General features: G+C 34.4%; 1 protein-coding gene across 2 annotated transcripts in view; it reads right to left on the bottom strand.

The window, feature by feature from the left end:
• Positions 1-6,066: 6,066 nt before the first annotated feature.
• LOC105328163 (fucolectin-5) overlaps positions 6,067-27,466 on the bottom strand; it is a 37,171-nt gene continuing 15,771 nt past the window's right edge. The window contains exons 2-4 of one of the 2 annotated variants that reach the window (XM_066079946.1): positions 7,651-7,764; positions 6,837-7,076; positions 6,067-6,531 (exon numbers count right to left, since the gene is read on the bottom strand). In XM_066079946.1, the coding sequence (XP_065936018.1) occupies positions 6,314-6,531; positions 6,837-7,076; positions 7,651-7,762 (570 nt within the window). In that variant the 5' untranslated portion in view covers positions 7,763-7,764 and the 3' untranslated portion in view covers positions 6,067-6,313. The remainder of the gene's footprint in view (positions 6,532-6,836; positions 7,077-7,650; positions 7,765-27,466) is intronic. The other variant, XM_066079943.1, reaches the window with a different exon arrangement.

The following is a 27,466-nucleotide window of genomic DNA, read 5'->3' as shown; positions in this document are numbered from 1 at the left end:
GCTTTATGGACCTGATGTATCAAAATGGAACACAAAAAATGCAATGCTAGTATCGCGTTTTGTAATTTTTTAACTATTTTATGGACTCAAACTTAAATTCATGGTGTTTATTCTATAGATTGATATCTTAGAAAAAAGATTTGGTAAAATAAATTATATGTTGACGGATTACTTTTCACTCTATAAGCTTTAAACCAAGTAGACCCTGACGAAAAAATCCGTAAAAATCGCATTTTGCTACTGTTTTCTGCCTAGATCTGTCAACAATGTTAGATATCATTGAAACATCAATTAATTGACGATTGATTAAACTCGAAATAGCTTCTGTCTCTAAATTTAAACCGGTTTTAGTAAAAGAAAAAGAAAAATTCCGGGGGGGGGGTCAAAACAAAGAAGATATAAGCATACCTGAGATCCTGGTTAATCAGAAACTTCGTTTTTCATTTTACATTAACAGAATCGAGTTTCTCCACATTAATCATATCTATCTCTCATAGAATACATATATTACCGTTCTAATTGCTTATTATTGCCATTGTTTACAACAGCGATGTAGAGCAAAATCAATACCGGGTATCGAAAACGCTTTGTAAAAGTCGAACCAATATTGTAAAATCCGTATTATGACGTAGTGCGATACTCGGACTACTTTAATACTTGCCTGTACCTACGAACCATCAATAAAACCAAAGGATCAAGCACTATGAAGTCAAAATCCTGAAAAGATAGCACATTTGGTAGATTTGAATTGCATCAGGGTACATACTTAATTATAGTTTTTTATGAACTTCATAATATTAAAAAAATACCGGTTGTGGGAAGACGCAGTTCACAGGAGTTTGTCTGCAGCACTCTCTCCTCTTCTGTTGGCATCGCGCGACATCGACCGCAAACGCACCAGTCTGGATAGTCGCTGTCTGGCAGTGGGTGGTAGCCACCACGACCCCGCTCTTCCTGTGACGTTTGGTGAACAACGTCAATAATTAGTGATGGGTCTTTCTCACAGACCTGAATCACCAATTGCCTCAGTCCCTCCGCCGACATCTGCTCGACTTAAGTGGAAATAAGTGATCTACTATGTAAACTTAAGCCATTGATGTATTACCCCATTGAAATATACACGTGTTATATACATGTAGGAATATATACCTTTAGCTGGGATAACCTCTCGTCCCTCCGCTGTCGGATAAGGTCATACCTACCGGTAGTCGAACTTGACGGACCTCTACCCCTACTCCTTCCACGGGATTTACCCCCCCTTGCCCTGCCTCTAGATCTTCCCCTGCCTCTGGATCTTTCCCTGCTGTTCCCCTTGCCCGTAATCTCGGGACTTGAAGTGGACGCCTCATCTAGTGGCGATCTTGATCGCGTACTGCTAGAGTAGCCAGATATCTATCGAAAATGACAAATACGTATACATGTACATTTGTATATGTGAAGTCAAAGTTAAAAAAAAAATGGCATGAAAAACATGACATATGCATAGTAAGTACAGTGTCTATTTTTATGATTTATGAAAATATCAAAATGTTGTGCTTTTCTAACGCAGTCAAATCATTTGTCATTCTCGCATAATATAATAAATTAATTGTCTTGCAGTAAATTATTAGACTCAACGTTATACAGTACACGCAAGTTATATACACATACAGGTATTATGTAGTCATAACGTTATATTGGTAATTTAATGAACATTCTTATAATTATGCAAACCATTAAGGAAATAACAAGATGGAAAGGCAAAAAAAAATTAAAATATAATGAAAAATCATATAATGGTAAAGTCAAAGTTTTTGTTTGTTTCCCTAATTCACGAAAAACCCCTTGGGAACCCCTTTCCGATATATTTTGTTCAAATCTTGGAAAGCCTACGTTTTTTACCGTGTATTTGTCTAAAAACTACACAAGATCAATTTTATAGTAAAAGGTGTATCTTTATTATAGAAAATGCATTTAAAATAGTATAACAAACTGATGAGAAATGTTTTACAACTGTCATGTGCTATTACCTCGTCGTCCATTGCGTTGCAATCCGGGACTCCACAATAGCGTTCGGCAATCATCGGAAATGCTCACGATGCATAAATAATGAGATCGATGGATAGTCTGAACGGCAAGTTTACGGACAAAATATGTATTTAGAGTGTGTATTGAACACATTTTGAATTGTTTTTCATGTTTTTATGCATACTTATGGTTTTTTCTTGCAATTTAACTCTTAAAAAAAAATACCACAACCGTAGACTTTAACTTTAAGCATTTCAAGAGGTATTGACAATCGTAGGCGTTATCTGAAAAGAAATGGTTGAGAGTAAATTCTGAAATGTCATTGATATTTTAATCGTTTCGTTTTGAAATTGAACAGAAGGCCTACTCGTTACTCGTAAGGAGATCGTATCTAGTTAAGGTCTTCCGTTTCCAGGGGAAGACCTTATTGTTTTCGTACTGTTTATTATTATTTTCCCCCCAAATTTTGTGCACGCGATTTATCGAAACTACGACAATTTGTTCACAGATGATGGGACATTGTTTGAATTTTTTGTCGTCGTCACTTCTGCCCCGGATTTACGGTAGATTTTGTAAATTTTTACGACCAATTTTGTGCATAACTGATCTCAGAAACTATTAGAGGTATGACTTTGAAATTTTCAGGATAGGTAGACCATGGCTTGAAGTTGTGCACTATACAATTGTTTTGCACCAGTGGCGCTATTTTTTGGATCTCGCTTAGGCACGAAAATTGAGTACAGATTTTGAATCAAAATTTTCATACATTTTGATCAGTATCTTTTTATCGGTTGATATTCTGTAAAGACATATAGAACAAAAGTAGTAGAGAATCAAAAGTTCGTTCCAACAAATAAACAAAAAGCGGGCTGGCCTCTTTTATTTAGGGACCAAGAAACTGGTAAAGATTTTCACGAATAACTTCAAAACGATAAATATTTTGTTATGCATTATAGGATCAAAGTTGTTGATCGCTACAATATCTGTTTGAAGAAGTCATCGTCAGGCCCATCGGGGGGGGGGGGGTGTTAATTTTGATATTGTATCGATATTTCATGGTATCATTTAAATTAACTAGATACGACCTCGTTACGAGCAACGAGTAGGTCTTCCGTCCGATTTTTTTTTTTTTTAGATAAAATGATACCATGATATATCGATACAATTTCAAAATTACCCCCCTCAAAAAAAAAAAAAAATTGAAGATAAAGAATAAAAACCCTAATTACGTCAGACATGGGCCTGACGATGACTCTTTCAAACCGATAATGTAGAGATCAACAACTTTGATTTTTATAATTCATAACAAAATATTTATCGTTTTCAAGTTATTCGTAATAGAATTTACGAGTCTCTTGGTCCCTAATTAAAGGGTCCAGCCCCTTTTTCTTGATTTTATTGGATAGAACTTTTGATTCTCTACTACTTTTGTTCTATATGTCTTGTCAAAATATCAACTGATAAAAAGATACTGATCAAAACATATGGAAATTTTGATTCGAAATCTGTACCCCATTTTTGTGCCTAAGCGAGCTCCAAGGAATAGCGCCACTGGTGCAAAACAACTAAATAGTGCACAACTTCAAACCATGTTCTACCTATCCTGAAAATTTCAAAGTCATATCTCTTATAGTTTCTGAGATCAACTCTGCACAAAATTGGTCGTAAAAAATTACAAAATCGACCGTAAATCCGGACCGGAAGTGACGACGACAAAAAATTCAAAAACATAAAAAATTCAGATAATTTCCCATCATCTGTGAAAAAATTGTTCAGATCGGTTGAGTAGTTTTCGAGAAATCGCGTGCACAAAATTTGGAAAAAAAAAATAATAATAAACAGTACGAAAACAATAAGGTCTTCCGTTGGAAACGGAAGACCATAATTAAAAAAAATCGGACGGATGACCTACTCGTTACTCGTAACGAGGTCGTATCTAGTTATTGTTATTTTTTTCCCACAAACTTTGTGCATGCGATATCTCGAAATTATTCGGCTGATTTCGACAATTTTTTCACAGATGATTGCCAGTGGTCATAATTCTAGAAGTTTTTTGAAATTTTGAAATCGTCACTTCCGGTTCCGATTTACGGCCGATTTTGTAAGTTTAGACGACCCATTATGTGCAGATAAACTCAAGACTATCATAGATATCATTATTCAATTATCAGGATAGTTAAACTATAGTTTGTAGTTATGCACAAAGTAGTTTTTTTTTTGGCGCCAGTGATGCCAATTCTTAAAGATCGCCTAGGCTTGAAAATTAAGTACGAATTTTGAATCAAAATTCTCATACATTTTGATCTGTATCTTTTTATCAGTTATCATTTTGATAATACATATATAACAAAAGTAGTAGATAATCAAAAGTTCTTTCCAACAAATTTCAGAAAAAGGGGCTGGCCCCTTATATAGGGGTCAAGCCACTTGAAAACACTAATACAAATAACTTAAAAAAACATTTTCGATTTTGTAAATCATTATCAAAACAAAGTTGCTGATCGTAACAATATCTATCATGAAAAATCATTGTTACGCCAATTTTTTACGTAACTAGGAATTTGTAGGGGCAAAGTACTTAAACTTCGACGCAATATATCTAGAGAAGGAGACATATTTTGTTAATCTTTGTAGAAGAGACTATGCTTGCATTGATAATTCTCATCGATTCCAAATAATCAAAACACCAATTCTGTCCCCATTAAGAATTTCGAGGGTTGACCCCTAAAATATTAAATCATTTGTATATCAAAAATGATCATTAATTTTAAACAGGTGTAAGAACAAAAAATGTTAGATTTTGTGAGACCTTTCGATTGAATTCAATGAAAATGGCCCAGCCCCTTAAATTAGGGGCCAAGACACTCGTAAACTCTATTACAGATAACTTAAAAATGATAATGATTTTGAATTGCGTTATGGAAGCAAAGTTGTTTATTGTAACAATATCTATCAGGAGAAATCATTGCCACTCCTATGTATTACGTAAGAAGGGATTTTTGGGGGCCAAAGTACTTTAACTTTGACGCAATATATCTTGAGAAGGAGACATATTTTGTTAAGCTTTGTAGAAGAGAAAATGCTTGCATTGATAGTTCTAATCGTTTCCATCAATCAAAAACACCAATGTCTGTCCCCAATAAGGATCTAGGGGACTGGCCCCTGAAATATTCAATCATCTGTTTAAAAAAAAATGAACAACAATTTTAAATACGTGTAAGATCAAAAATTGTTAGTATTTGTGAGACCTTTTGAATGAACTGAAGAAAAAGGGACTGGCCCCTTACATTAGGGACCAAGACACTCGTTTAGTCTTTTTCACAAGTCTTTTTCACATACCTATAAAACAATCAATATTTTGTAATGCATTACAGAAACAAAGTTGTTGATCGAAACAATATGAGTTTGTAAAACTCATTGCCACACACATTGATAACGTAATTATGGATTTTAGGGGACTAAACTCTTAAATCTTAGAATTACAATGTGTGAAAACGAAAACCACTTCAGCATTTTAAAGGATATTGACAATCGTATACATTATCTGAAAGGGAGTGTTTGAGGGGGAATTTTGAAATTTCATTTATATTTTAATCTTATCGTTTTAAATTGAACGGAAGACCTACTCGTTACTCGTAACGAGTTCGTATCTAGTTGTTTTAATCTTTGGATGCCTTTATAATTAGGTTTGCTGAATATTAAAACAATAAAAGACGGAATACATAATATAAATTCTCGTTCATATTGTGCAGGTCACTGTGAAAGTTTATGATATATTTATGAATCAAACTCTCCAACATGACTGACTTCTTTTATCAGCTCGAAGTGAAAACTATTCAATTGTTAACGCATGACACATGACGACAGGCGTAAACACATCATTATAATGAACTTAACAGAGCAAACAAGTGTTAATTATAAAAAGTAACGATCAGGAAAAGCAAATACCTATATGAATTCCTCTTTAATGTAGTCAATAATCATGTCATCTTTATATTCTCTTTAAAAGAAAACAACATTACTGCAGAATTCTTTTTTATTAACCCAAAAAGAGAATTTAACAGAATAAAACTGAATACATACTGTTCAAAGCTAATTTTGAATGTTGAATAAAAAAAACTCCATATTAAAGCGCTCTACATTTTTTACATCAAGTGCATGCAGTTTTCTAAATACAGCCATCATGGATACTTTTGTTTCCGGTGTAAAGTTGAACATTCAGCTTTTCAAAAAGTCACCTCAACATATACGTAACTAATTAGTAGGAAAGATAATTATTTAGCAAAGACATCAGCAATGATATTAATTAGGCAGAGTATCCAAACACTTCGACTTCACAGAGTGTGAGAAATTCTGTTGTCTTGGCGATCTTGACAAATCTTCCCTTTGGTACAAACATACAGTCGACGTCGACCACCAGCTGTGACAGAGTACCAGGACCAGCAAAGAAACCACAAGGAGTGTTGACATCGGATTCTGTCAGCCCTACAGTGACGGTAACATTCCATAGCCGGTCTGATGTGTCTAAAATAAGTCAAATAATAGATGTTTATGTGAAATTTTAAACTTATGTTAGTAACATATTAATTATCCATATGAATCCCGTATTTATTAAGGTGTGATTTACTTCACAGCCACAATTTATCCCGTTTAAAGATGATTTATAATCAATTTTTTGTAAGCTAACAAAGCAGCTGATATAGTGGGTTTTTTTTTACCATTTCTCCTCTACTTTTTATTTAAAGCTGTAATTCAATAAAGCAAAATTAAAAAAAGTTTTGTCTCCACTTTTATGTTTCAATTAAAATGTTGTGACTTTGGACACTTACCTATTCCATATTGGTCCATCCCTCTATTAAATATTCTGACAGATTTGATGAAATAAACAGCCTGCAGATCCACCCTCCACCAGGGACTGTTTTCGCCCGTTGCTGTGCATGAACATTTGTCTTCGACAAAGTCTGTACCGTTGTTGCCATCAACTGCCAAATTGGAAGAGTAGGTCACTCCACCCCATGTATAGGTTGATGACTGTTTTGCAGGTTTATTTAATGCAAGGTTGGAAACGACTGTCGACAATATAATAAAAATGCAGATATTGAGAGTTAAGTTTGGGGGAAAAAAACCACAATACTTAAAACTGATTAGCAGCAAAATACAATATATTGTGAATTAAACAAAATAAAACACGTTTTTTAACATTTATTAATTAACAATGTAGTTTTTTCCTATGTAGGTGAACGGAAAGTGATACTGTAAAACAACTTTTTTTCGCGTGCAAGAAATTTTTGCAAGGTTCGCAAGAGCCTCATATTCGCGAATATTTTTCGCCGCGGACCAGTATTTACAATAAAGTTGTAATGAAAAAACAGGTGTGGATAAGGCTTGGTCGCAAAAATTAGTCACCGCAAACTACCTATCTTAGATAATTCGCGAATAAAAGTCATCCTAGCGGTCAAAATTAATATTAGATATTCAAAGTAGTAAGATTTATGTTTATGAACTAGGTACATGTTTGTTAACAAAAAAGTATCTGTTTTCTCAAACTGCTTTCTTTGGTATCTAATGTTTAAATGAAGAAGCTAGAGAAAGGTATATTTATTTTTTATTAAGAGAGAGGGGAAAATATATATAAATATTTACCTTCATTACAGTGTGCCCCTGCATATCCATCTGTACACGTACACGTGAAACACCCGTTCTTCTGTGTAAAAGTACCTCCGTTCTGACATGGATTGTCCAGACACTGATTCATATCTTAAAAGAAATAAAAAATGATAATATATAGTTTTGGATTAGCGATGAGGGCAACATATAACCAGAAAAGTCTGTTTGATAGTACAATGCCGAATAATTTGTTTCCACAGACAAAATAAAAATTTAAAAACATAGGTAATCTCAGATTACAAAGCTCACCGAGACGAGACATCACCCTTATGAGACTTCACCTTTATGAGCCCACCTTTATCATATTAAATGAAAATCATACTTTATGGATATTCATGGATTCTGTTTTGACACAATATCGTATATCATCTGTTAAAAAATTGTATGATAATAATATGTTCATATGTTAATCAATACAATAATATAAAATTAAATATTGCATCATATCATTTTTAGAACATATATCATATAATACATTAAAATACCATAATAAACAATGATGAGATATGATATTGTAACGTATGATATGACATTGTATTTTGTTATACCTTATTGTCTTTGATCAAATAATACAATATCATAATATATAAAACAATATAGTATTTTTTACAATATCGTATTACATAATACATCATAACATTGAAACATATGATATTATATCGTATAATATTGTATGATACTGTATCATTTTTGATACATAATATGATATTGTATCATATGATACAATATTATTTGAAACAACATTGTATCATATCAAATGATACAATATTATCATGTGATAAATTAAAATATCATATAATACAATATAATATTATACATTTTGTATCATATGATACAATAATATATTTTACAATATCATACAATACAATTTCATGTGATGTGATAATATATCATATTATAAACCAACATCATATTACAAATATCGTATGATACAATATTATATAATATAACAGAATCATATTATACAATTTCATGTGATATAATTCTACATTACAGAAACTAATATCATATTATACAAAATCGTATGATACAATATTATAGACTATACAATAAAGTGTCATAGGAAACAATATTATATTTTGCAATATCTTATGTAATAGTATCATGTGATTAAATAATAATTAATAATACAATATAATATTATACAATATTGTATCATAATATACAATACTATACATAACGATATCATGATACAATATTATAACATAAAATATAAAAAAAAACTACAATATCATATCGTATCATATAACTTTTTATAATATTACATATATATATATGATATTATATTGTATCATATTTAGCAATATTGTTTCATACCATACAATACTATATCATAGGAATCATGTTATATCATTTATCAACAAACACATCTATCTATCGAGCAGGTTTGAGTGAGGTAGGAGATTTCGTTAGCGTCCTTGATAATGGAGATCAGGCTCTGCATCTGAAGCAACCTCTGCGTTTCATTAATATTATAGTTAAATCAACTATGCAAGCTATCATCTATAAAACATGTGACCTGTTCCAAAAAAACTAAACCTCATCTAGCATCCGAAACATATGGCTCAGATTCAGCATTCAAGCCTGTCAGGTGCATCAGTATACATAAGACGCATCTCCATGCAAGTTTGGAGAAGTTCAGACTAGTAATAACTAAGATATCATCATCAAAGGGCACTAGCAATTAAAACCTTAACCTGCTCCAGCATCCGCAACCTATGGCTCAGGTTCAACATCCATGCCTGTCAGGTGCATCTGTATCATAAGACACACCATCCATTCAAGTTTGGTGTAGTTAGGTCCTGTAATTACTAAGATATATTTTTTCGCATCCTTGATAATGGAGATCAAGCTCTGCATCTGAAGCTTCCTCTGTGATCCATTCATACTACCGTTTAATCAACTATGCAAGTTTGAAAAAGTACTATTATCTTTTAAACATGTGACCTGTTCCAAAAAAATTAACCATATCCAGCATCTGAAACCTATGGCTCAGACTCAGCATTCAAACCTGTCAGGTGCATCAGTATCAAAAGACGCACCATCCATGGAAGTCTGCTGAAGTTAGGACATGTAATAACTAAGATATAATCATCAGAGGGCACCTGTTTTAAAAACTTTAACCAGCTCTAAAAACCTTAACCTCCTTCAGCACCTGAAACCTATGGCTCAAATTCAGCATTTAAGCCTATCTGGTGCATCAGTACCATAAGACGCACCATCCATGGAAGTCTGGTGAAGTTAGGACAAGTAGTAACTAAGATATAATCTCAGAGGGCACCTGCAACAAAAACTTTAACCAGCTCTAAAAACCTTCACCTCCTCCAGCATCCGAAACCTATAGCTCATATTCAGCACCCAAGCCTGCCTGGTGAATCAGTATCATAAGACAAACCATCCATGCAAGTTTGGTGAAGTACGGACCAGCAGTAACTTAGATAATGCTATCAAAGGGCACCTGCAACAAAAACTTTAACCAGCTCTAAAAGCCTTAACCTCCTCCAGCATTTAAAACCTATAGCTCAGATTCAGCACTCAAGCCTGTCTGGTGCATCAGTATCATAAGACACACCATCCATGCAAGTTTGGTGAAGTACGGACCTGCAGTAACTTAGATAATGCTATCAAAGGGCACCTGCAACAAAAACTTTAACCAGCTCCAAAAACCTTTACCTCCTCCAGCATCCAAAACCTATAGCTCAGATTCAGCACTCAAGCCTGTCTGGTGCATCAGTATCAGACGACACACCATCCATGCAAGTTTGGTGAAGTACGGACCTGCAGTAACTTAGATATTGCTATCAAAGGGCACCTGCAACAAAAACTTTAACCTGGTCCAACAACCTTAACCTCCTCCAGCATCTGAAATTTAGGACTCAGATTCAGCATCCAAGTCTTTCAAGTCCATAAGTAGGTCCAGATGCATCATCCATGCAAGTCTGGTGAAGATAGGACAAGTAATAGCTTAGATACAGGACCTTCAACAAAAACTTTCACCAGGTCCGGACGCCGACGCCGACGCCGAGGGTATAGCATAAGCTCCCCCTGACTTCGTCTCGGTGAGCTAAAAATTGAAAATGGGGGCTTCTAGATAATTGATAGAACAGACCCATGTATTCTTTTTTTTATTTTCAACAGTTATAAGCGACTTTGTAAAAACGGTAAAAATTAATAAAAGGTTTCTACTACATATTTATTACTGTCTTGATTGCTTTTGTTCTGTTTAATTATTATGAATTTAGACATTTTTGTCATTGATTGTTATATGAAAGCGTTAAGTGATGAAATGTTAATACTCGAACTTATAACAAGTCTTAATGACACGCTTATGTAAGATTTTTGACATCCTGTTCTCGTACTTCCGGTCTTCACAAGAAAGATGCTTTCAAAAAAACGAAACATTTTTTTCTCAAAAGAAAAACGACGAATTTTAAGAATAAAATTTATCTTACACAGATAAGCTAAAACATCAGTGGTGACTTTTTTTTCTTTTACCGATTTTTATATGTTTCGTCTTAAGCTACGAGAGTGAAAAAAAAGTCGAAATTTTTTTAAAAGTCCTGAAAATTAAAAAAGTACGAATATACATTCTTCAGAACATAATAAAATTTAGTTCCATTCCTATGAATACTTTAAACCTTCCGTAAACGGATATTCAGTTAAAGACACTTTATTTGTTTGCCATGCAATGACCGCTGACATATATATATATATATATATATAATAAAAAACTTTTAAAACACTGTTTCAAAATATTTCGACCGTGTTACCGGTCTTCATCAGTCGGTGTTTATTGTCTATAGCAACACAACGTAGAACATATACTATGACGTCACAATATGAATACAGTCTGGCAAGTGACGTCATACAACAATATTGCGCCAAAAACATATGAAATAAAAGTGAGAGTCTATAGAAAGCACAGTGATAGCCGTAATTAGTACATAAACAAGTAATATATGAAAAATGTATAGATAACGGGACATAAAATAAAGGAAAAGTCTATACAAACTAGTAATAATGTAGTCTAAAGACAATAATGTTCCCTTTTGTTTATACCAAAAGGTATATAAGTATTTAATTTTTTCTTCCACAAATTTTCTCTGAATTTTCTGTAAGTTTCATCTTTGTACAATTTTTCGATACCTATTACAGAATAATCCTCAACTGTGTGTTCGTCGGTATAAAAATGCATTGCTACAGGGTCGTTAGTTTCTCTCCTGATCAGTGACAAATTTAAAACATGTCTTTGATATAAAGTCACCCCCGTTTCCCCAACATATACAATTTTGTTACACTTTTTACAAAACACCCCATAAACAACATTACTTGACTTGCAATCGATATGATTTTTAACTTGATACGTTTTGCCCTTCGAATCTTGAAATTGGCCAGAACAAATAATATATTTACACATAACACATTTTTTTGCACCACACGGCTCGGATAAGTGTTGTTTTTTAAAAAATAGGTTATTATGCTTCTTATGGACCAATATGTCTTTCAAGTTTTTGTCTCTCCTGAATGCCACTATAGGTGTGTTATGAAACGCAAGTTTTAGGCGGTCGGAATTTTCGAGAATTTGTTGACGTTTCTTTAGTATTTGATGAATATTTGGTAGTCCTCTGGAATAGTTTAACACAAACGGAACACGGTTACACTTTTTGTTATTTTTTCTGTAGTTCAATAAATCCGAGCGGTTGAGTTTATCCACCTTCGCCAGCTGATCCTCGACATCCTTGTTGGAATATCCACATTTGCGTAGATTTGTTTTAATTTTCTCCCGTTGTTTGAAATATCCCTCATCTGTTGAGCAGATTCGGCGCGCACGGATACCCAGTCCAAATGGTATAGATTTTTTTGTAGATTCAGGATGGCTGGATTTTTTATTTAGGTACATGTGTTTGTCAGTGGGTTTACTGTACAGGTCGGTAGAAAGATATCCTTTTTCAATAGAAACATTTACATCTAGGAACTCTATGCTAGATTTAGAAAAGCGTAGATCAAGTTGAATATTTGGATGTATACCATTTGCCATTTCATGGAAATGTAGGAGATCGGCTTCTGTCCCTGACCAGATTCCAAATATATCATCGATATATCTAACATAAAAAAGAGGTTGTACGTTACACTGTTCCAAAAGAATACGTTCCCAATCCCCCATATATACACACGCATAGTTTCTGCCAAGTTTGGATCCAATAGCAGTTCCTTCTGTTTGAATATATTGTTTGTTGTTAAAACTAAAATTGTTATTTTCCAGGACAGCATCCATCATCTGTAAAATGGTATTTGTGTCAACTTCTTTTTTCTGTCGTTGATTTAAAACTTTTGCTATTACTTCCCGCGCTTCTTGTCTGGGTATACTGGGATACAGCGCTTTCACGTCCATACAAAATAATATTGAGGAATTGGATAATGGTTGATTTACGGTAGAAAGTTTTCTTAAAAAATCAGTAGTGTCTTGTACATAACTTTTTAACGATTGGTTTGCCTCCTCCAATTGCGATTCTACATATTCTGCAAGCTTCTCTGTTGGATGTTGGCGGCCATTTACTATTGTTCTCAATGGATGGTTTTCCTTATGAATTTTTGGATTTGCCTGTAGTTTTCCTGAAGATATTTCTGTAGGTAAAAGATAATGTCGTAATTCAGACGTGATGGATCCTCTTTTATACATATTGTTAATTAGTTTCTTAATTTTGTTGGTGATTTGTTTGCTTTTATCTACTTTAACTTGATCATATGACGCACTGTTAATCATTTCGTTCTCCAACTGATCGACGTACTTATTGGTGTCCATCACTACTATCCCAGATCCCTTGTCTGCTGCTCTAATAATAATGCTTTGATCATGTAATAATTCCCTCATTGCTTTGTCTTCTGAAACAGTTATGTTACTTGAAAATTTTCTATTTAACCCCCGGATAACGTCTTCTTTCACTTGTCTGATGTATTCATCCAACCACTTGTCTCTTCCCTCTTCTGGTGTCCAATTACTTTTAGAGTTTTTATGATTAACAGTACCTACATCTTGTGAAGAAATGCCATTTTCTTTGTCAATGAAATACTCCCGAAGCCGCATCCTACGTTCCCAAGTTTGCAGATCTGTTAGTAACTGTGTGAAATCAATATTTTTTCTAGTTGGTACAAATTTTAATCCTTTTTTCAATAAACTCATGTGATTTGCAGTAAGTTTTTTTGATGATAAGTTAATAACTTCCATTTCACATGTTTCAGCTACTGTTTTTGGTGAACATACTTCCTGCTCGTTGGCCTGAGTAGTTATTTCGTTAATATTAGCGTGTATTGATGGTTGGTAATTCTCTTCTTCAGGAGAGGGTGATAAGTTGCAAATACATGGGCGATGTGAGGTCTTAATTAAATTAAAATGATTTGACGAATAATTAAGACAAATAAAATCTTTCTTATGACTACATTCACCAAGCGGATATTTCTGCCACTGCAATTGTCCATTGAAATATGTTTTAACAAAAATGTCTTTATCAAAACGATAAGATGTAGCGATTATTTCTGCCTCTGTGGCCCAGGAAGCCACACTGCCATCTAATAACTTGACGTTGTTCAAATGAGTGTCAAAATCCCCATCCACAAATTCGCTGTAAAATAGTCTATTGGAACTCAATTCTTGAACAATTGTGTTTCTTACATTTGCATGGAGATCCTGATTATCATAAAGATTGTACGCAATGCATCTATAAAAACAATTTCCGTCTCCCTCTACTGAAATTTCTGTAGATATATCATCTCTAATAGCATGGTCCACTGTATGTATAGAAGTATTTTCTGATATGTCCGAAATGTTATCATCAACTACTGGAATCCTAGATAGTGCTGAGAGTTTCTTATTCTTTAACCTATGAAGTCGGTTAGCACTGAATCCTTAATTCATTCTTCTGTATATATATAAGAAAAGCGCCCGGATAAAAATCCGAAGAAAATTGCAAAAGAAAATTAAGTGTTTTTGATGAAAAGATCAAAGTCATCCTTTTTAGAACCATGTTGACGATTTTAACGTCAACGTTATCTATATAAAATGAAATAGTAATCAGTTGTAATAAAGCTAAACGAACAAATACTAACAGTAGAACAATTGCAATATTTAGTTTTAAAATTTTGATTTTAAAGTTTACTTTTGCACTCGCCTGCACAAACATTTCTATATCATATAAGTATGCTCACACAGGTAATCTGTTCAGTTTTCTTGTGTGATTGTCATCTACTCTACATTTTAGTATTTAATCTACCGGTGATTTTATAATACTTAAACTAGATACACTTTTATGAAAGCGTTACATATGATGGATCATAGGATTTAGAGTACTAAACGCTAGGCCAATTTGATATGTGCCACTTTTGGAATTAAAATGACAAAATGACTTTCCCTATTGTAACCTCATTAAGCGATTGTACTTTTTAATGAAGCAAACATTACTGAGTTTTGATCCACATTTGTGCAATGAAACGACATATCAATTGACAACTATCATATATTTAGTGGATCAGTGCTTTAAAGAAAAAAACATTTTGAAAAAAGGAATATCGTGTTTATTTAAAATGAAAGCGTATTTTGTTTCACTATTCATCAAAATTAGATTTCTTGTGAAAATATCGGTAATTTTTTTATGAAAATATGCATACCGGATCATTAATACTACAAACATGGTTAAAATCCAAAACATTGTAATTGCCTTAGAAAAACCTGTGATTGTCAGTTGTATACACTACCTTTATCCTCCTACATTTTTTTTTTAAAAATACAATTAATGGTGGTTATTTTACACGTGACTTTTTTAAGGTGGCTCTATACACCATTTTTTGATGACGCAGTACGCAAAAAAGTAAATCTGGAAACATGCAATTCTGGTACTAGCTGATTTAAACTGAGGCGAATTGTATGCGAACCGCTCTTTTGAAAAATTTGTTAAATGAATAGATTTAATCTGATTAATGGAAAATTCATTACATTACTTACAAGTAATGTGGTATGTGACAATTTCACGTTGTGTGGTAGTATTTATCGAAATAAACAATAAAATCAAGTTTTTTTTTCTTCTAAATAGTCTCTTTACCAACATCGATGTGTTACACCGTAGCGCAGTAGGTTAGCGGTTTCACTACAAACCTGTAGGTCGTGAGTTCGGTTCCCGTTGAGAACATTAATTTTTTTAACTTTCCAAAAATTTCTAAAACGTATTTTTTGTTGAATGCCGTAAAAGAAAATTCTAAACCGGTGAAAATATTTCAATTATCATATACTTTAATGCACATCAATATCGACACCAAACTGGGATGAGAGAGTTGCTTTGAATTTTTCTCATGTTGGGATACATAAATCCTATTAGCCTAGTCAATGTTCCCCATTATTTATTTGACTTAGTTTTGCATTAAAGCGAATATACTCACTTATACAGGGCAAAGTCTATAATGAAATCTGTATGTATTTATCAATCCAACATTATATTTAGGAAATTTTCTTCACCTCAGAAATGAAAAGTCCCCAAGGTGTTTGGCCTAGGGACTAAGGAACGATAATATCTTACCCGACAAACTTTCATACCGAATAAAATTTGAAATATTTTTTTTGTTTATTTGCAATGGTTTTCACTTAATTTTTTTATGTCACATTTATTAAAATAGATTTTCTTATAACATCAAGCAACTTTTTTAGATGATTTGTCAACAGAGTATGAGAATATGAAAAATTATTATGTTTTGGGGAAATACTAAACAAAATTACAATAATAACATTTTTGACTGTTAAGAAGTGTTATATTTTTTTCATGTGTCCGAAGGAAACATCCATCATATGACAAACAATTTTTTCTCAATTTGTTAATAGCTGTCTTTTAAAAAAATATTTTACAAAAACACGAAAAAACATTATAAAATTCTTTAAAAATACCTATAGTATCCCTATCATCATTTTCATATTTGATAAGTATATGTTTTGTGGTCTTCTATTGAAAATTGGAATAAACTGTGGGTGAATAGAGCCACCTTAATTAAGCATACTGAAAAAATATTTACCTGCAAGATGGTTGGGTTCTCGCTATCTTTTAAGTAGAACAAATATGATAAATTTTAAATTTGTTTCCTGTCCTTGACATAATTTGGGTTCAACACTTGTTTTTTTTTTTTTTTTGTTTTTTATAAACCATGTTTGCACATCCTAACAATTAGTAGACTTTAGATAATGAATTTTTAGCTGACCTGAGCTGAAAGCTCAAATGAGCTATTCTGATCACATTTTGTCCGTCGTCCGTCTGTCCGTCCGTCTGTCCGTCCGTCCGTCTGTAAACTTTTTACATTTTGAACTTCTTCTCTAAAACCGCTTATCCAATTTCAACCAAATTTGGCACAAAGCATTCTTATGGGAGGGCGAATATAAATTGCAGAAATAATAGTCCGATCTGTATTCATAGCAGAGAAAACCTTGAAACTGTAGAAAAAGGGGGGTGCATTTTTAAAAATCTTCTTCTCAAGAACTAATTAGTTCAATTCAACGTAGTTTAGCATAAATTATCCTTATGGGAAGGAAAATATAAATTGCAAAAATTAAGTGCTAATTCTGATTCAAATCTGAGTTATTACGAAAATAATAATAAAGGAAATGCGTGTTTCAATCAGTTTAATAGCTTCGGGCTCGGCATACGGTAAGAATTACCTACGGTAAAATGGGTAGGCAAGACTTGGTCTGAGCAAAACAAAAGATTGGCAGGTATTAATCTGCCAATCTCATTAAAATTTCGGGATATTTGATGGACCAGTATATGTGTATTCGCTGTTAATATTGCTGCAAAATAATGCGTATTTGGAATTGACGATTGCCGATCTGCCCCGGCTTTTATTTTGCCACGGCCCGGGTTTGCATACCCATTTTACCAAGACTCGTATTCCATACTTCTAAAACGAGGTTCTTTGTTTAAAGCAGCCATGACATTATACGAAAAAGGGTCGATCTGCCTATGATGAATTTACTTGCTATGCAACCGTTCGCGTATGAAGGGAAATTTTTGGAACATGCAAACTATATTGGTGCCGATTTTGTGAAGTAAATTAAGGCTAAATATTTCAATGCGTTGACAGTTTTCACACATGACGTTGGTGTTAGCTTGTTCTGATTTTCGTTTCGTTTTCATTAATATGATTTACGGTGCTACCGTTCTGGCGAGCGCAGCAAGAATTACACATACCTTGCATCATTGTCAACTTACAGTTTTATTTAGGTATCAACGAAGATCAAAGAATTTTTGAGAGAGTATTGCTCCAAAATAAGTATGCCAAAGGTACTAATTTTAATGGTTATGATACATACAGCGCAACCCCCTTCCCAGAGAGAGAGAGAGAGAGATAGAGAGAGAGAGAGAGAGAGAGAGAGAGGTGCCCCTTTTTAGTTATGTAATTTCCCACTTTTAAATTTAATGGTCTGACTATATGCAATATCTACATACATTTTTTAACTGTTTATTTTTTCATTTTATTCTTTTTTATTTATTTCAAAATGTCCTATTGTTTATTTCCTCCCTACTCATGCATGCACAATTAGCTTAAAAATGGATCGATATGACAGTAAAGTATGGCTCTTGCTAATATATATACATAAAATCTCTATATTAAAAAAAATAAAAACAAATCATACGTCAATGAGGCAGGTATCGCAGTCTATACTGAAATAGCTAGTACACGCATTACAGATGTTTGATCCACCTCTAAATTTATCGCGGGAAATATGGCGCGAGTGCACTGTGACGTCATCCATGACTTTGCTCGTCTTTGTTTACGTTTCTCGACTCAATACGGAGGTATGCATGGAAGCATGTAACAAATCTTTTGAGTCTCACCAAAGCATATGCGGTACTCAAAACGTGTCTTCAGACTTTAAGTCACTGTAAATTACGAGTTAAAAGTCGGCCATTTTTGGCATAGCACCACGGGTTAAAACATTAGAGAGCATTATGGGACGTAGACAAAATTTTTGTTTGATGAACTGTAGGTTTAGCTCGTTCTTTTTCCCGCGCACACTGGTTCTTAGAGCTCGCTTCGCTCGCCGGCGCTGCGCGCCGGCGAGCTGTGCTCGCTATAAATGTATGCTTTGTAACCTGGGAATAATCGTCCGTATTTCGTGATTTTTACGTATCAAATAAAACAGAGACTACGGTAAATCAAACAGTCAACAGTTTACCTGCGCAAATTAAGCAAAATCTGATGTAGGGGTACTGAAATACAATTCATTCTATCGGTAATTCGGCATTATCTTTTGCGTAATGGTAGATTAATGCAAAAGGGTTTTGTTGAGATGCTCAGCATTTTCTCGAGTTTATTCAGTTTAAATAGAGTTTGATATCGCTGACGGAAATATGTAGGTATATACATGTATATGATTCATTTCGAAAAAATAAATTGTGTTCTTTATTTGTTATACATGTAGTGCATGTTTCTTGTGTTTAATTGTTACCCTACAATTTCTATTTACTAACCATATTTGAGTGTTAAGCTTCGAATTATAAGCAAGATACAGATATTTACTCACAATTCTATGTTTGTACACAGATCTTAAAAGCTAAAGATTAAAAAAGTAAAAAAATTGTCAATATTTATTACGAAAATTTTCAAAGTCTGTTCTTCCAGAAAACAACTTATTGAATTGTAAACTTAACCTTTTTAGCTCACCTGAGGGTGGGGCCACAATGGGGGGGGGGGGGGGGGGGTCGAAGTTTAACAAATGAATGTATAGAGTAAATCTTTAAAATCTTCTTCTCAGAAACTAATCGGCCAGGAAAGCTAAAAACTTGTGTGGAAACATCCTCAGGTAGTGTAAATTCAAAGTTGTGAAAATCATGACCCCCGGGGGTAGGTTGGGGCCACAATGGGGGATCGAAGTTTAACATAGAAATATATAGGAATATATACAGTAAATCTTTAAAAATCTTCTTCTCAGAAACTAATCGGCCAGGAAAGCTGAGCCTTGTGTGGAAGCATCCTCAGGTAGTGTAGATTCAAAGTTGTGAAAATCATGACCCCCGGGGGTAGGGTGGGGCCACAATGGGGGATCAAAGTTTTACATAGGAATATATACAGTAAATCTTTAAAAATCTTCTTCTCAGAAACTAATCAGCCAGGAAAGCTGACATTTGTGTGGATGCATCCTCAGGTAGTGTAAATTCAAAGTTGTGAAAATCATGACCCCCGAGGGTAGGGTGGGGCCACAATGGGGGATCGAAGTTAAACATAGGAATATATACAGTAAATCTTTAAAAATCTTCTTCTCAGAAACTAATCGGCCAGGAAAGCTGAGCCTTGTGTGGAAGCATCCTCAGGTAGTGTAGATTCAAAGTTGTGAAAATCATGACCCCCGGGGGTAGGGTGGGGCCACAATGGGGGATCAGAGTTATACATAGGAATATATAGGGTAAATCTTTAAAAATCTTCTTCTCAGAAACTAATCAGCCAGGAAAGCTGACACTTGTGTGGATGCATCCTCAGGTAGTGTAGATTCAAAGTTGTGAAAATCATGACCCCCGGGGCGTAGGTTTGGGCCACGATGGGAGGTCGATGTTTTACATAGGAATAAACAGAGTAAAATTTTAAAAATCTTCTTCTCAGAAACTAATCAGCCAGGAAAGCTGAAACTTGTGTGAAAGCATCCGCAGGTAGTGTAGATTCAGAGTTGTGAAAATAATGATCCCCAGGGGTAGGGTGGGGCCACAATGGGGGGGGGGGTCAAAGTTTAACAAAGGAATATATAGGGTAAATCTTTAAAAATCTTCTTCTCAGAAACTAATCAGCCAGGAAAGCTGAAACTTGTGTGAAAGCATCCTCAGGTAGTGTAGATTCAGAGTTGTGAAAATAATGATCCCCAGGGGTAGGGTGGGGCCACAATGGGGGGGGGGGGTCAAAGTTTAACAAAGGAATATATAGGGTAAATCTTTAAAAATCTTCTCAGAAACTAATCAGCCAGATGATTCTTTATAATTGTAAAGACTTTGGCCCCAGGACAATTTTTTGGCCTCACAAGAAGGTTCAGAGTTTGTGTACGTTTATATCCCATTTATAATCTATTGTTAGGGATCTTTTTGAGAACTGCAATACTCAACATATGATATGACTATAAAATCATCATGTTAGGAAAGGGACTAATGATTATAAACATAAGAATATCCAGGGGAAAACGGATTTTATTTATACAGGATCTACATGTATTATTGTACATTGTCCAGATAGTTTGTATTATGACTCCATTGAGCTGATTTTATCATAACTATTGTTCCTCAGGTGAGCGTTGTGGCCCATGGGCCTCTTGTTTAATTTGCTATTGTTACAAATAATGTCATAGGGATAAAAGATAAAACACATTAGTATTCAAAGGGAGTGAGGGATTTAACTTGCTTTACCTTAAAATGTTGATTTTTTTGAGCTTGTGTTGCAAACAAGAGGCCAATTGGCCTTAACGGTCACCTGAGTAGCATATATCCAATACACAAACTTGTCATGGAGTCTCATATATGCATCTAATTAATTAGGTTTCATACTGGAGTAGAAAAATTATAAATTTGTAATGACAACCACATTTAATTCAAAAAGAACTGTGAAACCTATAATTTTGGTGAAAAACTAAAAGATCTGGTCTACAAAATAATGAATTTAGTTTTCCTTTCAGATGTGTGGGGGTAAAGAAGATAATTTTTTAACGTTATATGCATTAACATCTATACATCCATTTTGGCCCTGCCCTAGAGTCAAAACCCATACCCCAGGGGACATGAAAATTAAAATTTCAGTAGAGGACTTCCTGGTAAACATAATTATTAGTCGTTTTTTTTAATACAGATGTGTGAGAATAGAGAAGAAGATTTTTAAACATAATATGCATTTACACTTTATTGCCATATTGCCCCCCCCCCATGTCCTGAACCCCTGACCCAGGGGCCATGAATTTCACAATTTAGGTAAAGGAGATTGTGGATATCATAACCATGTATTCAGTTTTTTGCCCACATATGTACTGGGAGTAGAGAAGAAGATTTTCTTAGATTTAATACATTTTTACTATTTGGCCATATTGGCCCCACCCTAGAGCATGAACACCTAACAAAGGGGTCATGAATTTCACAATTTTAGTAGAGAGCCTCATGGACATCATAATCATGCATTTAGTTTTTAACAAATATATATAGGAGTAGAGAAGAAGATTTTCTAAGATTTAATACATTTTTACTATTTGGCGATATCGGCCCCACCCTAGAGCCTGAACCCCTGACCCAGGGGTCGTGAATTTCACAATTAAGGTAAAGGGCTTCATGGACATCATAAACATGCATTTAGTTTTTAACAAATATATATGGGAGTAGAGAAGAAGATTTTCTAAGATTTAATATATTTTTACTATTTGGCCATATTGGCCCCACCCTAGAGCCTGAACCCCTGACCCAGGGGTCATGAGTTTCACAATTTAGGTAGAGGGCTTCATGGACATCATAATCATGCATTTAGTATTTAACAAATATATATGAGAGTAGAGAAGAAGATTTTCTAAGATTTAATACATTTTTACTATATGGCCATATTGGCCCCACCCTAGAGCATGAACACCTAACAAAGGGGTCATGAATTTCACAATTTAGGTTGAGGGCTTCATGGACATCATTATCATGCATTTAGTTTTTAACAAATATATATGATAGTAGAGAAGAAGATTTTCTAAGATTTAATACATTTTTACTATTTGGCCATATTGACCCCACCCTAGAGCCTGAACCCCTGACCCAGGGGTCATGAATTTCACAATTAAGGTAGAGGGCTTCATGGACATCATAACCATGCATTTAGTTTATAACAAATATATATGGGAGTAGAGAAGAAGATTTTCTAAGATTTTAATACATTTTTACTATATGGCCATATTGGCCCCACCCTAGAGCCAGAACCCCTGACCCAGGGGCCATAAATTTCACAATTTTGGTAGAGGGCCTCATGGACATCATAACTATGCATTCAGTTTTTTCCTCACATGTGTGGAAGTAGAGAAGAAGATTTTTGAAAATTTGGCTTTTTTTGCATATTTGGCCCCGCCCGTGGCACCCCAGGGGTGGTAGAGCCATACATTTCACAATTTAGATTCTTCTTACCATAGAGATGCTTCACACCAAAAATGGTAACGATTGGCCTGGTAGTTTCCAAGAAGAAGTTAAAAATGTAAAATTGTTAACGCACGACGCACAACGCACGACGACGGACGAAGACCAATTGCAATAGGTCACCTGAGTGACTCAGGTGACCTAAAAAGGTTAACAATCAAAGATTTCTAAATTTTATAGATCATGAATTTAAAATGAACCAGCTGCTATGAGAACAACAGCTTTGATTTTTTCTCTCAGTTAGAATTACAAAAAGATAGAACACGTTTTGAGAAAGAAATGGTAATGTCATCTTCAAACCCCAAGGGTTTCTGATCCGTTCCGCTCTACATAAACTCTTGGTCGAAATACGACACATATGCAGGTTAACGATTACGCCATCTATACTCTGTCCCGAGTGTTTGCTTCCATCACTTTTTGCTTGATATTTCAATAATAGTAAATACCATTGTACTCAAACTACGTTCATCAACTGTTTTGAAACGCCCCCTCTACCGCTTCAGGCTTTAATACACATCCCGACATTGAAAGTCTACGGAGATTTTGCATTGCAACGGCCATTAATAAGCCCAGATGATAATGTTAAAAAATTGCGCGATGTATTCCGAGTGTATTCCGAATGGAGAAAAGATGTAAACATTCCCCATTATAAATCTCCGTAAGGAATCTGTTATCGTTCCTGTAAATTTTTCTGAGTGGAAAGGAATAATTGTTCAATGAATATATCTTGGATATATTCCCTTTTAACGATTTCAACTGTATTTCTTTCACAGTTATGTGTAATTTTATTAAAAATCATCAAAAAGCGATGGAAGCAATAACTTGGGACAGACTATAGTGAGAGCACTCATTTTTGAACTTTTGAAACCTCTTGTTCTGACCTATCAGGGAATGCGTTATAATCAGAAACAATATAGCAATATGGACGCTCCCTTAAACAAAATCAGATTTGTAGAAAAATGTATTTACTTGGACTACAAACCGATAACAGTAAGTCAAATACTTACTAGCCCGTCTCAAATTTATTTGTCATTTGTTCTTCACTGATCAATGCACATTTAACATAATTATTAAAACGACATTTTTTGGGGGGTCATGCACACTTGTGTGACATCAACCAGCGTGCGACATTTCAAACCCCGTCAAACACTATCTTTTCGGTCAAGGATTTATGTAGAGTGGAGCAAAATCATCATTTTGTTAGTTCTAAGGCCGATACAACGACCTTGTCTGCAGTACAATCTTCCGCTAGGTTCAGAATTGTCTACGGATTTTTTTTTTCGTTTTCCCGATTACGTCAAGGAGCACGCGTAATGTGCTTGTATATGGAATAACATTGAAGAAAATTACTGATCTGTCTCTGTTTAAGGTGTTATATATAATTTACATTGAGTTTTCCGATAATTGGCAAAATTAAAAATCAATTTTAAATCAATAAAAAGAAGCATGTACAGATTGAAATGCCGTAATTAAAAGAGATTTATGTTTCAATTTCTATTTAAAGTATCTCCCAACTCGTATATCTTTTCTGAATCATGATACTAAAATTTTTTTGCCCCCCCCCCCCAAGTTTTGAGCGAATTGCCTTAAAGGGGAATGGTCACGATTTTGGTCAAAAATTATTTTTCCGATTTTAATGTTTACAATGCTTTAGTAAGGCATTTTTAATATGCAACCAAAATTTGAGTGTCATTTGATGAGTTATACAGTTGTAAGCGAGTAACAGAGCTTGAAATTCTTTGCTATGTAAAACAAAAGTTTTAGACCTAAAATAAACTAGAGGTACTGTGAGCAAGCTCACAATTGATACCCCCCGCTAAGAAAAAAATCATAACGCGTGTATTTTTGCTATTATAGAAAATATTGGATGAATCTGTTAATGCTTATAGGAGTAAACAAACCAATTTATATCCTTTAATTCCATTTTATTTTAAGTTAACTGTTAATGCATGAGGACATTTGCATCCTTCCTTTAACAACCAGGACTCAAATCAAACTCGAATCAAACAAAATCCACATGTCAAGCAGCCATTTAATATTTAAACATTTTGAATTATTGGTATACTGAGCCCGATTTTTTCCAAAAAAAATTTTCCACACTTTTTTTTTTCCAAATAAAATTTTCCTTGGGGCAGGCCATTTTCAGAGAGACGGGGGTGAAAATCTAACAATAATTTTATGTGGCCTGAGAAGAGCAAGCTTAGCGTCAAATTTTAGCTTCTTATATTTCCATTAATACAAGAAATGACACAGACAAAATTTAGCATTTTCCAAACAATGACCTTGAACCTCCGCAATTGACCTTGGGTCAAGGTCCCAACACACCCTTACGTCATAAGCAATATTTGTGTGAAGTAGACCATTCAATGCTTCTCCATAAGGAAGATATGGACCGGACACGAATTTTGCCTTTTTTCTGCCAGTGACCTTGACCTTGCCCAAATGACCTTAGGTCAAGGTCATGACACACCCTTAGGTCATAAGCAATCTTTGTGTGAAGTAAGAACTTCCAATATTTCTCCATAAGAAAGATATGGACCGGACACGAATTTTGCATTTTTCCTGCCAGTGACCTTGACCTTGCACGAATGACCTTGGGTCAAGGTCATTACACACCCTTACGTCATAAGCAATATTTATGTGAAGTAAGAACTTCCAATGTCAATGTTTCTCTATAAGAAGGATATGGACCGGACACGAATTTTGCATTTTTTCTGCCAGTGACCTTGACCTTGCCTGAATGACCTTAGGTCATGGTCATGACATATCCTTGGTTCATAAGATATCTTTGTATGAAGTACGAACCTCCAATGAGAAAGATATGGACCAGACACGGATTATGCCCTTTTTCTGCCAGTGACCTTGACCTTGCCCAAATGACCTTGGGTCAAGGTCATGACACACCCTTAGGTCATAAGCAATCTTTGAGTGAAGTAAGAACTTCCAATGTTTCTCCATAAGAAAGATATGGACCGGACACGATTGCACAGACAGACGGACAAACAGACAGACGGACGGACAAGGTGATTCCTATATACCCCCCCCCCCAAACTTTGTTTGGGGGGGGGTATAAAAAGTTAATCGTTAGGACCTGTTTTTTATGCTTAAAATGAATTATAAAATAGGCAAACCAGCTTTAAAAAGATTTTTTACCGGTATATTGAACCTATGTAAACAAATACAGGGCACGAGCCTTGTTTACATGACGAAGAATTGTTGGCCCTGTATCGTGCTTAAAACTCAACGACTTGCACCCAAATTTGTGTCCAAAATACATAGTCTTGTTTTTAAAACACGTTAATAATAAGACACATAAAAAAATCGACAATTCTCTCGAAATTAAAAACACAAAAAAACAAAATGCCAACACTTTTGACAAAACGTGACTCTTTTTGTAACTATTTAGTATAGCGGAAGCTTTTACATTGACGCTGTTTGGTTTTTTGTTTACTTTTGAAGTTGTGCTATTTATAGTAACATTGGCGATTTGCCTGCCTACAGCCAGGACTCCGCTTTCAGCAGAGCCCGGCTAAAAACATAAAAATAGAATATGACCAAAATCGTGACCATGCCCCTTTAAGACTAAACATTATTTTATTTTTGGGAGTTGATTTTAATCAAATCTCCTATGCACTTACTCGGGCAAAGCGAGAGTGAAACAGTGTTTGGACTTACGCACAAACCAATACCGCTGACTACACTAAGTTCTTGAAAATAATCGATAATTTCGATGCTATGTATTCTGAAGCATTGTTTTTCAAGAAAACTTAGTTATTAATACCATAAAAATAATAAGATTTAAAAGTACACAAACAGTTTAGATATTTTCTAAACTCGTATGTATTCTACGCTAGAGTTCAATGTAGTCTCGTTCAACCAGACGCTTGGCTGATTCCGTTAATATCCGACACAACAGAGTCTCTCTTGCTTGTCGAAGATTAACGGAGACAGCCGGGCGTTTGGTTAAACAAGAGTTCAATCTTGCCTGGATCTATTCTCAGAAATATTTCGATAACTGATACTACTTGCCATGCAAAATCATATATCGTTGATTTTGAATAAATGATAATCGATAAAATCAACTCCCGTCAGTACTTCAGTACTTTGACTTTTTCATCTAAGCAAAATTCACAAGCGTGATTTTTGAAATAAATGGTCATGATTTAATTAAATCTTGGTACCTTGTTTTCATCAAATGAAACTTTTGTTTAAAGCCATTCTCTGGTAACTGTAACAAACACGTTAAACATGTGAAAACAGACTATAGCCTGATGTTCTTAGCATAAAGCATGCTAAGATTTTGACTGAAGTAGGACTTAAGCGTAATCTTAGGACATGCATTAGTCCTACTGAAGTTTGTCTTTGTCCATAAAGCAAACTTAGAAATGTATTAGCTAAGTCATGCTTATGTTAAAAAGTAAAAATGAATTAAATATTCATTTCTTTTATCGACTTTGAATGTATCGGTAAAAATCATTTTTTTTGGTTAATATCTTGTTTCTTTATAGAAACCACTGCTTGATATCTTTGATTATGAATGGGTAGAAGTAAATGTACAGACACTAAATTCAAGGTGGCATGAGTAAATATATCCACCTAACAAAGCTCTAAATAATCTAAGGCATTGTATTCAG

The sequence above is a fragment of the Magallana gigas genome, chromosome 1 (assembly GCF_963853765.1).
Source record: "Magallana gigas chromosome 1, xbMagGiga1.1, whole genome shotgun sequence".
NCBI classification, from domain to species: domain Eukaryota; kingdom Metazoa; phylum Mollusca; class Bivalvia; order Ostreida; family Ostreidae; genus Magallana; species Magallana gigas.
This window is presented reverse-complemented; position numbering and strand designations above follow the sequence as displayed.